Source organism: Equus caballus, chromosome 10 (assembly GCF_041296265.1).
Source record: "Equus caballus isolate H_3958 breed thoroughbred chromosome 10, TB-T2T, whole genome shotgun sequence".
NCBI classification, from domain to species: Eukaryota; Metazoa; Chordata; class Mammalia; order Perissodactyla; family Equidae; genus Equus; species Equus caballus.
Window position 1 is genome coordinate 27379189 of NC_091693.1, and position 14946 is coordinate 27394134.

The following is a 14946-nucleotide window of genomic DNA, read 5'->3' on the forward strand; positions in this document are numbered from 1 at the left end:
GGAGAAAGACCTTAGTTGTACAGGGAATCTGCAGTTTCGTTGTTCAATATAACAAAAGTGGATCAAAGACTCTGTGACTAGCCATTGGCCTGATTTGAGTCTCATACATCCAAACATCCAAACAACCAGGGGAGATTCCCCAAAAGTCTAATTTATGTGAGAAGCATGCGTGGCTGTGTTGCACTTTCTACCCTGCACAGGACCCTTCATGGATTTATGTCATTACCAGTTTCTGTTGTCGAAGCCATTTCACCTCTACCACCTGGCAGGTCCACACTGTATGCACCAGTCACCATCCCAATGTCTTCAAGGAAGCCGACCTGTGTTCTCTCAGGTATTGGAGCAAATTATGAGTAGCCTGAGCCCCCAGGGCTTCCGCATTCCCTTCTCTCTGAGTAGTTGGGGCATGGACTTCACTCAGTTTTGACCTAGAGGATACCTAATGAATTCTAGTGGCACCTTTCCAATAAGGACTACCTTTTCAGGGAAATGTTGGTTTCATGTGATACTTGTGATGAGTTTTTCCAGCTCCCAAGTCACCAACCCAAGAACTACCCGCCACACTTTGGTTGGGTTGTACGATAAGAAAGGCTCAATGTTTCAGTCCTCTTTTTCTTAGAGGTTCTGTTCACTGTGTGGGGTGGTTTATAAACAGATTTGGACTCTGCAAGCATTACAACTTTTGCAGAGTCTCGAACTTTGGGTGCCTTTGAGGGAACAGTATTAGGGCACAAAATGGCACGTGAGTTTTGGGCAAACATGCCTTGCTGCCCATGGGATTTTGGGAAACATCTGTCACCCTAATTCACGGCCTGAAGGCTTCGGTGATCAGTTGCAGAAAAATGTCCCCCAAAATCTGCATACGGCCCCTTTAAGAAGGGGTGAACCGCTCGACTGCCTTTGGAAACAGAGGCATCACATCCCAAGGCCCCTGGGGGTGCAGCAGGACCTTTCTTCTGGAGTCCATTGGCCTTACACTGTGGGCACTACATTATCCGGCATGCTCCGCGAGGAAAGAGGAGTCATTCAGCCAATGAAGGCTCAGAAAAAAAGCATTTCCGTTTGGTCTCAAGAGTGGGGCCGGGTCTTCCGGCGTCTTCTTCAAGGCAGTCTTTTCTGCTGCTCTGGGGTTTGTTAACTCTTTGAAGAGTTCCGGAGGAGCACGCGGCACCGAGGAGGCTCCGTCCCCGCGGCCCAGGCGGCTCTGAGGCTCGGCGACGCCGCCCGGGGCCCCGCGCCAGGCCCGGGCCAGGGAGCGCCGCGCCCGGCGCCTCGTCTCCCGCCGCTCCCGGCCCCGCGCCGCCCCCGAGGCCGATGGCGGCGGCCGCGCGGAGGGAGCCGGCTCAGGTGAGCGCTCGGCTCCGGCCCGCCCCGCCCGCAGCGCAGCCCGAGCTTCAGCCCTCGGGCGGGCGCTGCTCCCGGGCCTGCAGCCCAGGCCCCGGGGCCGGGCCGGGGAGGCGCTCGTGGGGCCTGTGGCTGCGGGCGGGGGCCGGGCTGCGGGCGAGGGTCCCAGGCAGACGGGCCCCGGGTCCGCGTTGTGTTCGCAGGGAACAGTGTAAGGAGGGGTCCCCCCTGGACCGGCAGGGGAGGGGCTGCTCCTTCAATCGGAGGGGCCTGGAGCCGGGAGGGCTGTGAACAGAGAGGGACGCGGTGCGTTTTCGGGTTTAAAAAGTTCTCCAGGAGCTGCTCGGAGAGAACGGACGGGAAGGGGTGAGGAGGCCGGGGAGGCGCAGGGAGCGGAGTCCTGGTCCGAGGGCGCAGAGCTGGTCCGAGGCAGCTCTGAGGAGTGAGGTCCGGAGGTCAGTGAGTGAACCGGGGTCACTAGGTCGCGGGGCGGGGTCCAGGGGAGGCGTGTGCACCTGGAGCCCAGCCGTGGTGGCCTGCCTCTCCCCACAGGTTCTGGGACAGGAAAAAGCACTTACGGAACCTGCACAGGGAAGGAGAGGGTGTCCCAGCCCCTCGGTGGTACTAACACCAGCCGTGTGGAGTCCGTGATTGTGGCGTCTTGAGACTCTTCACTTGCTGCATTCACAGCTCTCGGGTGCGGGGACCCTGAGGATACCCCCAAGCCCTGTGTCCTGAGTGCAGGCCGAGGGTGACATGAAAGTGTTCCCATTTCTGACAACCAGTATAAACAGGTGCAGAAGGTTATCCCAGGAACGGATACTAGCGTGTGCAAATGCTTGGAGGTGTGACTGAGCTGGAGACAGGGGACAGCAGGTCTCCATTCTTTCCGTGAGAAACAAAGAGTAGGGAGTCAGGAATCAGTCCTGTAATGTGGCCGCCTGAGAAGTTAGGTGTCTATTATGGACATAGTGAGAGGTCTGGATAAGAGGAGGTAGGTGGTCTTACCCAGGTCTTAGGAGGCTCCATCTCCTGCAGAGAAGAGCACAGACTGTGAGTTAAGGGAGGAGGCAGAGAACTCAGGAGGAGGCTACTGCTGTAATCTCAGTGTTGATGGACCAGAGTTGTAGCCATGGAGGTGGGAGAAAAGTTTGGATTCTAGGTCCATTTTTGAAGGAGGGCCAAGTTGATTTTTGGATGTTGTAGTTGAGGGAGGGCCAGCTGGTCCACTGATTAAGATTCGGTGCCCTCTGGGTGGGCCCCATGACCAAGTGGTTTAGCTGGCCCACTCAGCTTCGAAGGCCAAAGGTTTCACCAGTTCGGATCCTGGGCATGGATATGGCACCACTCATCAGGCCACACGAGGCTGCGTCCCACATAGCACAACCAGAGGCACTCACTACTAGAATATACAACTGTGTACTGGGGGACTTTGGGGAGAAGAATAAAAAAAAGAAGGAGAAAGATTGGCAACAGTTGTTAGCTCAGGTGCCAGTCTTTAAAAAAAAGATTCGGTGCTCTCACTTCCGCAGCCTAGGTTTCTTCCCCAGTTAGGGAACCAAACTGCGTTTCTGTCACATGTCGTACTGTGGCAGCTGCTTGTTGGTGTGATGCTGAAAGCTACGCCATCACTACGTTAAATACCAGCAGAGTCACCCATAGTGGGCAGGTTTCCGTGGAGCTTCCAGATTTGAGACAAACTAGGAAGAAGCACCTGGCCAGCCATTTCCAAAAAACTTGGCCTTGAAAACCCTATGAATAGCAGCAGAGCATTCTCTGATACAGCGCTAGAAGATGAGAGGATGGTGCCAAAAAGACTGGGCCAGGTTCCGCCCTGCTGCACACAGGATCACCAGGAGGCTGAATTGAATCGATGGCACCAACAGCAACGAAATTGAAGGAGAGGTTAGGGATGACTCCAAGGTTTTGGGTTGTAGCTGCTGAAGGGATGGAAGTTCCGTCAAGTGGGATGTGGAAGTTATCGGTAGGTCTGTTTTCCTTGGGAATATCAGAAGTTTTATTCAGACCCTGTTAAGAGTCTGAGGAGTTTGAGAAAACGTTGAGTAGAGACATCAAGTGGGCATCCGGAGACACAGGTCTGGCAATCTAGGGAGAGGTTCAGGATGGAGACTTTCAAATGGCTGTTGTGGCTCTTAGTGTGGACCCGGGCGGAGCTGTGGATCACATTTACGAAGTGGAATGTGGGATATAGTGATAATGCTGTTCGCGAGTCAGAAAGACTGGGGTGCATGCTGAGGAATGGTTCTGTTGCTTAGCACCTGGTTGAGGTTCCTGAGTATGAGAAACACAGGTGAGGGAGGGCCGTGGCCATGGAAGGGTGTGGGAGAGAGCATGATCTGGCAGGCGGCCAAGGCTTCCATGGGATGAGTGGGTGGGAGATGACTTCAGAGGCAGAGGAGTAAATGAGACAGGTTGACAGTGAGTCTGGGGCTCCTGCGAATTCACTAATGTTCACATTCACCAGCATTGTGTGTTGAGCCCTGATGGGGTCTGGGGTGTTCGAGTCTTGGTGGTGGATAAGATCTGGGTTGAATGTAGTCATTTGTGAGAGTCACTCTGCCTGGCAGGGAGACTGTATGGGCTGGGGTTTTAAGGAAGATTAAGTGGGGAGAGGCAGATTGTGGCTGCTGAGGGGACAGAAAGTGCATGACAGAAGTGGAAAAGGGTCATGGGTATCTGAAATTCACATGTGGTTCTGGGTGGCTGATCTTGAAGCAAGGATCAGAGGCAGGTGGGGAGGCCTTCAAAGCAGCATCTGGGGCTTTCCCTGGCTGTGGGATCCATCCGAGGACTGGGAAGGTACTGGATTGTGTTTGAGTTTGTGAAATGCTCTCTGGATGCCACATGCCATGTCCACGGGTGAGTGCCAGGTGATGCCTGTATTGTAGGGCAGGGAGGTGGCAGAGCTCTGGGGACTAAAGATATGAGAGTGTGGTGTCTCCATAATAATTTGCCTTTACATAGGTATTGTGAGCTGAGGGCCCCAAGGCCCGTGTAGTGGGGACTTAGGGGTGAAGCATGAGCCCACGGCTAGCTGTGTCTTGTAGCTACACTCTGGGAAATGCAGGGAAGTTGCTTTGCAGGAGGGATGGGGCCCTGCTGGCCAGGCCCAGAGCTTGGGTGGCATCTGTGTGTCCCCCTGCCTGTTATTGCTGAGGGCTGGACACAGTCGTGAATGGGACCCTGAGGAGAGAGCGGGTGTCAGTGGCAGCAGGGCCTGGTAACCCCTCTGAGGTGGGGAGCTCTGGAGGAGGAAGAGTGTGGAGTAGATGTGTGAGGTGAGGGCCTGTGGGTTCTGAGAGAGAAAGTTCGTGGTTTCCTCTGTCCCCATCCTGACAGGACAGTGTGACCTTTGGAGATGTTGCCGTGTACTTCTCCTGGGAGGAGTGGAGGCTCCTTGATGAAGCTCAGAGGCACTTGTACCACGATGTGATGCTGGAGAACTTTGCACTCATATCCTCGCTGGGTAAGGCCCTCTCCCTCCCCGTGACCTGGACTAAGCTCTATCCTGATTCACCCGCCTCTCCCATGGGGTTCTTTCCTCTCACAGGGGAATGTGGGCACTGCTTTCTTCCCCATGTTTCTGGGTGGTGCTGTGATGCTGGAGCTGGGTGTGTGCACCGCCCTCTTCTCTCCCCTGCAGCCCCAGTACCCTCTGTACTGAGCCCTCACAGGGAAGGATTCCAGGTCAGTAGTCTTGCAGTGAGGCTAGTGGATGGCGCCTTGCTTGCCCTCTCCCTGGCAAGATGAATGTGTCCCAACTCCTTGACACTTTTGTGTGTTTGATGGCTTCCTTTAGCTGCCATTTCCTCGTGCCTGCCTGTGCCTGGAATTGCAAGCATTGTCATGGTCACTATTTACCTGGACCATGGGCTTTTTATCAAGACACTCTTGTGCAGTTTGTAGTGTCTTTCTTTTCTTTCTTCCAGCATTGTCGTTCTTTTAAATGTTATATATTTAAAGTGTACAACATCATGATTTTGTATATCTATAAGTTCTGAAGTAACTGTATAATCAAGTGAACGAACACTTCTGTCACCTCGTATACTTTTTTTTTTAGTAAGAACACTTAAGATATACTCTCCTAGTAAGTTTCAAGTGTAAAATACAGCATTATTAACTGTAGTCACCGTGTTGTACATTAGATCCTCAGAACTTATTCATCTTATAACTGAAGGTTCGTACTTTTTCACCAACTATTCCCCATTTTTACCACTCCTCAACACCTGGCATTCTACTCTCTCTGAGCCAAACATTATTTGTTTGTGTGTTTGTTTTAGATTCCCCATATAAGTTATATCATACAGTATTTGTTTTACTCTGAGTGGTTTATTTCACTTGGCATAATGCCCTCCAGATTCATCCATACTGTCATATATGGAAGGATTTTCTATTCTTTTAAGGCTGAATAATAATCCCGGTGTGTGTGTATACATCACGCTTTTTTAAATCCATTTATTCAGTTTTGGAGACTCAGGTTGTTTCCGTATCTTGTGTATTGTGAATAATGCTGCAGCGAACATGAGAGGGCAGATTATCTCTCCCACATTCTGATTTCATTTCCTTCAGATACATGCCAAGAAATGGGATTGCGGGATCATGTCATAGTTCTATTTTGAATTTTTCGAGGCACTTCCATACTCTTTTTCATAATGGCTCAACTAATTTCCTAACTAACAATGTGCAAGGGCTCCCTTCTCTCCATACCCTTGCCAACATTTCTCTCTCCTGTTCTTGATGATAGCCATCCTAAGGTATGAGGTATTATCTCATTGTGGTTTGGATTTGCATTTTTCTGATGATTAGTGAGGAAGAGCAATTTTCCATATACCTGTTAACCATTTGGGTATCAAATTTGGGAAAATGTCTAATCAGAGCCTTTGCCGATATTTTAATTAGATTGTTGTTTTGCTGTTGAGTTAAGTGAGTTCCTTACATTTTTAAAATACTATCCCCTTAGGACATCCATGGCTTGCAGATATCTTCTGCTTTTCTATAGGTTGCCTTTTGATTTTGTTGATTGTTTCTTTTGCTGTGCAGAAGCTTTTTAGTTTGATGTAGTTCCACTTGTTTATATTTAATGTTTTTTCCCCTGAACTTTTGGTGTCATATCCAAAAAATCATTACCAACACCACTGTCCAGGAACTTATTCTCTGTGTTTTTTCAAGGGGTTGCACGTTTTCATGTCTTACCTTTAGCTCTTTAATCCATTTCGAGTTCATTGTTGTTAGTGGTGGAAGAAGCATGTAATTTTCCAGTTTACTCAACACCATTTATTGAAGAGACCATCCTTTCCCATTGTGTGGTCTTGGCGCCTGTGTCAAAGATTAGTTCACCGTATATGGCTGGGATTTTTTCTGGGCTCTTTGTTCTGTTCCATTCTTCTGTGTGTGTTTTTATGCCAGTACTTCGCTGTTTTGATTACTGTAGCTCCCTAATGTAGTTTGAAATCAGGAAGTGTGATAGCTTCAGCTTTGCTCTGCTTGCTCAAGATGGCTTTGGCCCTTTGAGATCATTTGTGGTTCCATATGCATTTTCACATTCCTTTTCTTTTTCTGTGAAAAATTCCAATGTAATTTGGATAGAAATTGCATTCTGTACGTTGCATGGGGGAGTATAGGCATTTTAACAATATTAATTCTTCCAATCCAAGAACATAGTATATTTTTCCATTTATTTGTGTCTTCAGTTTCTTTCATCAGTGTCTTATAACTTTCAGAGTCCAGTTCTTTCACCTCCTTGGTTAAATTTATTTGTATGTTTTTAATTGTTTTTGATGATGTCCATGGATCGGTTTCCTCATTTCTTATTCAGATATTTCTCTGTGAGTGTGTAGAACACACTGATTTTTGTATGTTGATTTTGTGTTGTGCAACTTTCCTGAATTCGTTTATTAGTTGTAGGAGTATTTTGGTGGAGTCTTTAAGGTTTTCTATCCATAAGACCATGTCTTCTGCAACCTAGTTTTACTTCCTTTCTTGTGATTTTGATGCCTTTTGTTTTCTTTTTCTTACCTAAGTGCTCTGGCTAGGCCTTCCAGAACTATCTTGAGTAGAAGTGAGGAAAGTGGGCATCTTTGTCTTGTTCCTGATTTTAGAGGGAAAGCTTTTAGCTTTTATCCATTGAGTGTGGTGTTTGTGTGGGCATATCATATATAGCCTTTATTATATTGCGGTACATTCCTTCTGTACTTAATTTCTTGAGGGTTTTTAACATGAAAGTATGCTCAATTTTCTTAAGTGCTTTTTCTGCATCTATTCAATGATCATATGATTTTTATCCTTCATTCTGTTAATATGGTGTGTCCTGTTTATTGATTTATATATGATGAGCCTTATTTGCATCCCAAGGATAAATCCCACTTGATCATAGTGTAAGATTCTTTTAATATCCTTTTGAATTTGGTTTGCTAGTAGTTTGTTGAGAGTTTTTCCTTCTATGTTCATCAAGGATATCGGTCTGTAATTTAATTCCCTTGTAGTTTCCTTATCTTGCTTTGGTATCAGGGTATAATGCTGACGTTCTAAATTGAGTTTGGACATTTTTCTTCTTCAGTGTTTTAGAAGAGTTGAGGAAGAATTGGCGTTAACTCTCCTTTAAATCTTTGGTAGAATTGACTAGTGAATCTGTCTAGTCCTGGGCTTTTCTTTGTTGGGAGATTTTTGATTAATGATTCAATTTCCTTACTCATTATTGGTCTATTCAGATTTTCTATTTGTCATTCAGTCTTAATAGATTATATATTTGTACGAATTTATCCATTTCTTCTGGTTAATCTAGTTCATGGTAGACTCTTAAGATCTGGTGTTTCTACAGTATCAGTTTCAATGTCTCCTGTTTCAATTCTGATTTTATTTGCATCTTCTCTCTTTCCTAAGTTAGTCTAGCTAAAGGTTTATGGATTTGTTTGTTTTCAGAAACCAACTCTTAGCTTTGTGGATCTTTTCTATTGTTTTTCTAGTCTGTATTTCATTTATTTCTGATCTTTGTTCTTTGCCTTCCTTCTAAATTTGGGCTTAGTTTGTTCTTTTTATATAGTTCCTTGTGATGTAAAGTTAGGTAGTTTGAGATTTTTATGTCTCCTTAATGTACGCATTCATTACCATTAACTACTTTTAGAACTGCTTTTCATAAGTTTTGGCGTGTTATAGTTCCATTTTCATTCATCTCAAAATAATTTTATCAGCCTTTTGATTTTTTTCTTTAACCCATTGATCATTCAGGAGTGTGTTATTTAATATCCACATATTTGTGAACTTTCCAGCTTTCATCCAGTTACTGATTCCTAGTTTCACACCTTTGTACTCAGGTAAGACTCTTGATATGATTTTAGTCTTATCAAATTTGTTCAGACTTGTTTTATCACCTAACATATCTGTCCTAGAGAGTATTCTGTGTCCACTTGAAGAATGTGTATTCTTCTGTAGTTGGATGGAATGTTCTGTATTTGTTTGTTAAGTCTATTTGGTCTAAAGTGTAGTTCAAGTCAAATATTTCCTTATTGATTTTCTATCTGGATGATCTACCCATTCCTTTTTTTTTCCCTTCTTCTCCCCAAAGCCCCCCAGTACATAGTTGTATATTCTAGTCATGAGTGCCTCTGCTTGTGCTAGATGCGACACTACCTCAGCATGACCTGATGAGTGGTGCCACGTCCGTGCCTAGGATCTGAACTGGCGAAACCCTGGGCCTCCAAAGTGGAGCGCACGAACTTCACCACTCAGCCACGGGGCTGGCCCCCATTCTTGAAAGATGGGTATTGAAGTCTGCCCTTAGTGTTTCGTTGTTGTCTTTTCTACTTTCCAATATGTTGGTACTTGCTTAAAATATTCCAGTACTCTGCTGGGTGCATATATACTTATAATTGTCACATCCTCTAGATGAATCGACTCCTTTATTGTAATATAATGACTTTCTTTGTCTCCTGGCACAGGTTTTGACTTAAATCTATTTTGTCTGGTATAAGTATAGCTACTTACAAGTATAAGCTACTGTCTTTTGATTTCCATTTGCATGGAATAACTTTTGATTCCTTCACTTTCAGCTTATTTGATTCCTTAGAACTAGAGTGTGTCTCTTGTAGACAGCATGTAACTGGGTCTTGTTTTGTTTATCCGTTCAGCCACTGTGTGTCTTTTGATTGGAGAATTTTGTAAGGACTTCTCGATTGCCATCTTGTTAATTGTTTTCTGGCTCTTTTGTAGTCTCTTTTTTCCTTTGTTCCTCTCTTCCTTTGTGATTTGATGATTTTCCATAGTGCTGTGCTCTGATTCCTTTCTCTTTAGCTGTTGTAGGTTTTTTCTTTGTGGTTACCATGAGGTTTACAGAAAACATCTTACAACAGTCTGTTTTAAGCTGATGACAGCTTAATGTCGATCACATAAAAAGTACCCTTTTAGTATCCCACCCCCCCCTGCATTTTATCTTTTTGATGTCACAGTTTATATCTTTTCATATTGTGTAACCATTAAGGAATTATTGTGGCTAGGGTTATTTTTAATACTCTTATCTTTTATCCTTTATACTAAAGTTTGGTGATTTACACATCACCATATTGACAGTATTGGAGCATTCTGAATTTGTATACTTGCCTTTACCAGTGTGCTTTGTATTTTCGTATGTTTTTATGTTACTCTGATTAGTGTCTTTTCATTTCACCTTGAAAAACTCACCTTAGCGTTTCTGGTAAGGCTGGTTGAGTAGTGATGAACTCCCTCAGCTTTTGTCTGTCTAGGAAAGCCTTTCTCTCTCCTTCATTTTTGAAGGACAGCTTTGGCAGATAAAGCGTTCTTGTTTGGCAGTTCATTTCCTTCAGCGTTTCAAATTTATCATTTCACTGCCTCCTCGTCTAGCCTGTTTCTGCTGAGAAATCCACTTACAGCCTTATGGGGGTTCCCATGAATGTGATGAGTTTCTTTTCTCTTGCTGCTTTTGAAATTCTCTGTCTTTGATTTTTGAAAGTTTTTTTGTAATGCATCTCTCTAGGGATCTGTTTGGATTGAATCTATATGGGGACCTCTAAGCATCACGTACCTAATTGTCCACATCCCACTCCTGATTTGGAAGTTTTCAGCCATTATTTCTTTAAATAAGCTTTCTGCCGCTTTCTCTCTCACTTGTTCTTGGGGCACTTCCATAATGTGTATATTGTTTCCCTTGATGGTATCCCACCCCCTCTGCATTTTATATAGATATAAAATGTGGTATAATTTACATAATCTTTCTTCAGTCTTTTTTCTCCTCCAACTGGATGACTTGAAATGACCTGATTTGAGGTCACACGTTTTTCACCTCCTTGATCAAGTTGGCTGTGAATGCTTTCTATTGCATTTTTCATTTCATTCATTGTAATCCTCACTCCAGAATTTGTTTAATTCCTTATTTTTAGTATTTCTACCTCTGAACTTCTTCATTTGTCCGTATATTTTCCTGATTTCACTGTGTTGTCTATCTCTGTTCTCTTGAATCTGGGTGAGCTTCCTTAAAACAATTATTTTGAATTCTTTGTCCAGCGGTTTGTAGATCTTAGTTTCTTTAGGTTTGCATGCTGGAAACTTACTGTGCTCCGTTGATGATGTCATGTTTCCTTGATTTTTCATGTTCTTTATGGCCTTTTGTGATATCTCCACATTTGATGGATCAGTCACTTCTTCCAACCTTTAGGGGCTGGTTTTGGTGGAGAAAGACCTTCACCTTGGGTTGGTTGCAAGGTCACCAAGCTGCATGGCTCGTAGCAGTAGCAGTTTGGGTCCTGGGGAGGCCCCAGCCATGTAATCACCCTGAAGCTTTGTCAGCTGAGGTCACAGGTAACAAACATTGTAGGGATTCTGAATAGCCAAGGCTGCAAGGTAAACTAACAGGTACCTAGGCCTGGTGAAGCTGCAGAAGGTGTGACATCAGGACTGTTTTCAGATCATACCAGAACATTTCCCATTTAACTAGTGTTTTGTTGTCATTGCAGTGCCACACCCCATTTCTACTTTTCCTTCCCTATGATTGATACTTTGTCTTCTAGTCAGTTCTACTACTTGTCGTTTCTACTCTGACTTTCAGCCCAGGGAAAATCTCTACCTCTCTAGACTTCATACATCACCCATTTTTGTCATAGCTCTCCCTGTGTTGCTCTGGAATATTGGTGCACATATGCTGTGAGGTGTGCATATATCTTTCCTTGGTCTTGAACAACAGCTACTCTATTGCAATAGTTTTTTCCAGAGTTTGGGCTCATGCTTCTACACAGACTCAAATCACCAGCAGTAAAGGTCCTGCAAGAGTCTTTTACCAGAGGAGCAAGTTTTAGAATATGCCTCTCTTTGTGTCCCATCCTTGCCTTGTGAGGTCTCCACCATTCTTTTGCCTTAGGGACCCAATAATGCCCTGTAGTCCCTTCCCCAACCCCAATGGAATCCAACTCCCTTCTCTGGAAAAGCATTCCATAGACTTATTCCTAGATGTGTCAGAAGCACATTTGTGATGGGGTATCACTCTTCCTCTAAAGTCAACATGTACTTCACCAGGGTTTCTTTGCATTCAGGTTGCTGGAGTGGAGCAGAGGATGCGGAGGCTCCCTTTGAACACAGTGTTTCTGTAGGTGTGTCACAGGCCAGGACTCCCAAGGCAGGTCTGAGAAAAAGTCATTTCACCCGGGGGGAATGCAAGAAACCCTTCAACCCCAAGCACATACTCATTCAGGACCAGGATGTCCACAGTGGAAGACAGTGTTTTGTGTGTCGTGAATGTGGGAAAACATTCAGGTACAAATCCTCACTTGTTGTGCACCAGAGAGTCCATGCTGTAGAAAGGCTTCATGTGTGTGGAGAATGTGGCAAATCATTTAGACAAACCTCAACCCTCAATCAGCATCAAAGAATTCATTCTGGGGCAAGGCAGTGCAAGTGCAGCAAATGTGGACAATCCTTTAACCAAAAATCTGTCTTCATTTATCCCTGGAGAAGTCATACCGGAGAAAATTGTTACTTGTGCAATGAGTGTGCACAGTCTTTTAGCTGTAGTCCCACCCTTATTCAACAACGAACAGTTCACACTGGAAAAAGGCGTTATGAATGCACTCAGTGTGGGAAATCTTTTAGACGAAAATTTTACCTTATTGTACACTGGAGAGTTCACACTGGAGAAAGGCCTTATGAGTGCAGTGAATGTGGGAAATCTTTTACCACAAACTCAGTACTCATTCTCCACCGGAGAATACATACAGGAGAAAGGCCTTTTCAGTGCAGTGAATGTGGGAAATCTTTTTCATCTGGTTCCAAACTCAGTAATCATCAGAGAGTTCACACGGGAGAAAAGCCTTATGAGTGCAGTGAGTGCAGGAGATCCTTTCTCCAAAGATCCAAACTTGTTATACACCAGCGAGTTCACACAGGAGAGAAACCATATGAGTGTAGTGAATGTGGGAAATCTTTCACCACTAGGACAACCCTCCTTTATCATGAGAAAGTTCACACAGGAGAAAGGCCTTATGAGTGCAGTGAATGTGGAAAATCCTTTATCCAAAGATCCAAACTTGTTATACACCAGAGAATTCACACTGGAGAGAGGCCTCATAAGTGTACTGAATGTGGGAAATCTTTTATCCAAAGATCTAACCTTGTTAAACACCAGAGAGTTCACACGGGAGAGAGGCCTTATGAGTGCAGTGAATGTGGGAAAGCCTTCAGTGTTAGGGGCACCCTTCGTGATCATTGGAGAGTTCACACTGGAGAAAGGCCCTATGAGTGCAGTGAATGTGGGAAATCATTTAGAGTAAATTCTCATCTCATTCAACATTTGAGATTTCACACTGGAGAAAAGCCTTATAGATGTAGTGAATGTGGGAAATCTTTCTCGTCTACCTCGAGTCTTCGTTGTCATCAGAGTATCCACACCGGGTTAAGGTCTTATGAATGTATTGACTGTGGGAAATTGTATACCAGTAGCTCCACACTTACTCGACACCGGAGAATTCATACAGGAGAAAAGCCTTATAAGTGCAGTGAATGTGGGAAGTCATTCTGGCGTAGTTCACATTTCAGTGAACACCAGAGAGTTCACACTGGAGAAAGGGATTATGAGTGCACTGAATGTGGGAAATTTTATAGGGATCGCTCAGAACTCAAAAAACACCAGAGAGTTCACACTGGAGAAAGGCCTTTTGAGTGTAATGAATGTGGGAAATCTTATACCAATAGCTCAGCACTTGCTAAACACCGGAGAATTCACACTGGAGAAAGGCCTTATGAGTGCACTGAATGTGGGAAATCATTTAGGTATAGTTCACAATTCACTGATCACCAGAGAGTTCACACAGGAGAAAGGCCTTATGAGTGCAGTGAATGTGGGAAATCTTTTTCGAGGAGTTCACATTACAATCAACACTGGAGAGTTCACACTGGAGAAAGGCCTTATGAGTGCACTGATTGTGGGAAATCATTTAGGTATATTTCCCAAATCAGTAAACACCGGAGAGTCCACACTGAGCAAAGGAGTTATGAGTGTAGTGAATGTGGGGAATATTTTGCCTCTAGCTCGACACTCATTCAACACCAGAGAGTTCACGCTGGAGAAAGGCCTTTTGAGTGCAGTGAATGTGAGAAATCTTTTACCCAACACTCTGCACTCCGACAACATGAGAGACTTCACACTGGATCAAGGCCTTAGGAGTGATGGGGGGTAGGAGGCAAACGTGGGAAATTCTTCAGCTAAAGGACTGTGTTCCTTCCACATCAATGGTTCACACTGCATTGAGCCTTATGAGGGCAGTGAAGGTGGAAAATGCTTTCCTAAAACTCCAGTCTCATTAAAGACAGGAAAATTCACAATGTAGGAAGTACTTATGCTGTACCAAATGTGGTTAATCATTTTCAATTTAGCCCTTTTGATAATTTTGTCATGCTATTTCACTGTTGTTTCAGTTGTATTGCCCTAAGTATTCCTGATGAGCAGTTTTTCAGATGTTTATTTGCTGTTTGTATGTCTTTGGTAAAATGTCTGCTGATATCTTTTGTCTGTTCTTTTATGAACTTCAGTTATTTTCCTTTTCTTTGAAAAATAGAATACTAAAGCAACAAATATGTATGTTGGAATTTCACTCTCAAATACATAAGTGACTTCCTTTTTTAATGAAATAATTGTTTTCAGTATTAAGAAAACTTATCCTAATTTTTTCAAAAGTCTTGTGCTATGCACAATGTAATGGATACATATACATATTCTTAATATTAATTTGCATTGTTAACATATTCTTCATCTGTTTCTTAAGTCCAGACATTCAATAATACAATAAAGTCTTGCTTTGTAGTGTTTGCGCATTTTTCTCATCCATCATTGGTGGGTTGGAGCAGATGGGGGACCAAGCGGCATCAGGATGGATTGGATATTCAAAGCCCCATGGGGAGGGAAAGGAGACGGCAGTGATCAGACACCCTAAGGTACCAGTTTGAATCTCAGATCCCCATCTATCACTGGAGCTCAAGACAATGGCTTCCTCCTCTAGGCCAAAGTTTCCTCCTATATAAATGGGGATTAGGAGTGACCCTGCCCCTGGGTTGTCAAAGGAGGTGAAGAGCCAAAGTATCCATTCA

General features: G+C 44.3%; 1 protein-coding gene across 3 annotated transcripts; it reads left to right on the plus strand.

Annotated features, from left to right (window-relative positions):
• The first annotated feature begins 1076 nt into the window (after positions 1-1076).
• LOC111767431 (zinc finger protein 850) lies at positions 1077-14667 on the plus strand. 3 transcript variants are annotated; one of them, XM_014731136.3, is made up of 3 exons: positions 1077-1347; positions 4705-4831; positions 11901-14667. In XM_014731136.3, exons 1-3 carry the CDS (start codon positions 1315-1317, stop codon positions 14021-14023), a joined length of 2283 nt encoding a protein of 760 aa, XP_014586622.2. In that variant the 5' UTR covers positions 1077-1314; the 3' UTR covers positions 14024-14667. The 3 variants fall into 3 exon arrangements, with proteins under 3 accessions (XP_014586622.2, XP_070081106.1, XP_023506374.1); XM_070225005.1 differs by having other exon boundaries at positions 1078-1347; positions 4710-4831; XM_023650606.2 differs by lacking the exon at positions 1077-1347 and adding an exon at positions 1533-1799.
• Positions 14668-14946: the final 279 nt, after the last annotated feature.

What these genes read in the sequence shown, in the direction of transcription:
- LOC111767431 (XM_014731136.3), top strand. Translation starts at nt 1,315, where the DNA reads ATGGCGGCGGCCGCGCGGAGGGAGCCGGCTCAG. An exon ending in CGCGGAGGGAGCCGGCTCAG is followed by an intron (nt 1,348 to 4,704) that starts GTGAGCGCTCGG and finishes CCATCCTGACAG; the next exon opens with GACAGTGTGACCTTTGGAGA. An exon ending in TGCACTCATATCCTCGCTGG is followed by an intron (nt 4,832 to 11,900) that starts GTAAGGCCCTCT and finishes CTTTGCATTCAG; the next exon opens with GTTGCTGGAGTGGAGCAGAG.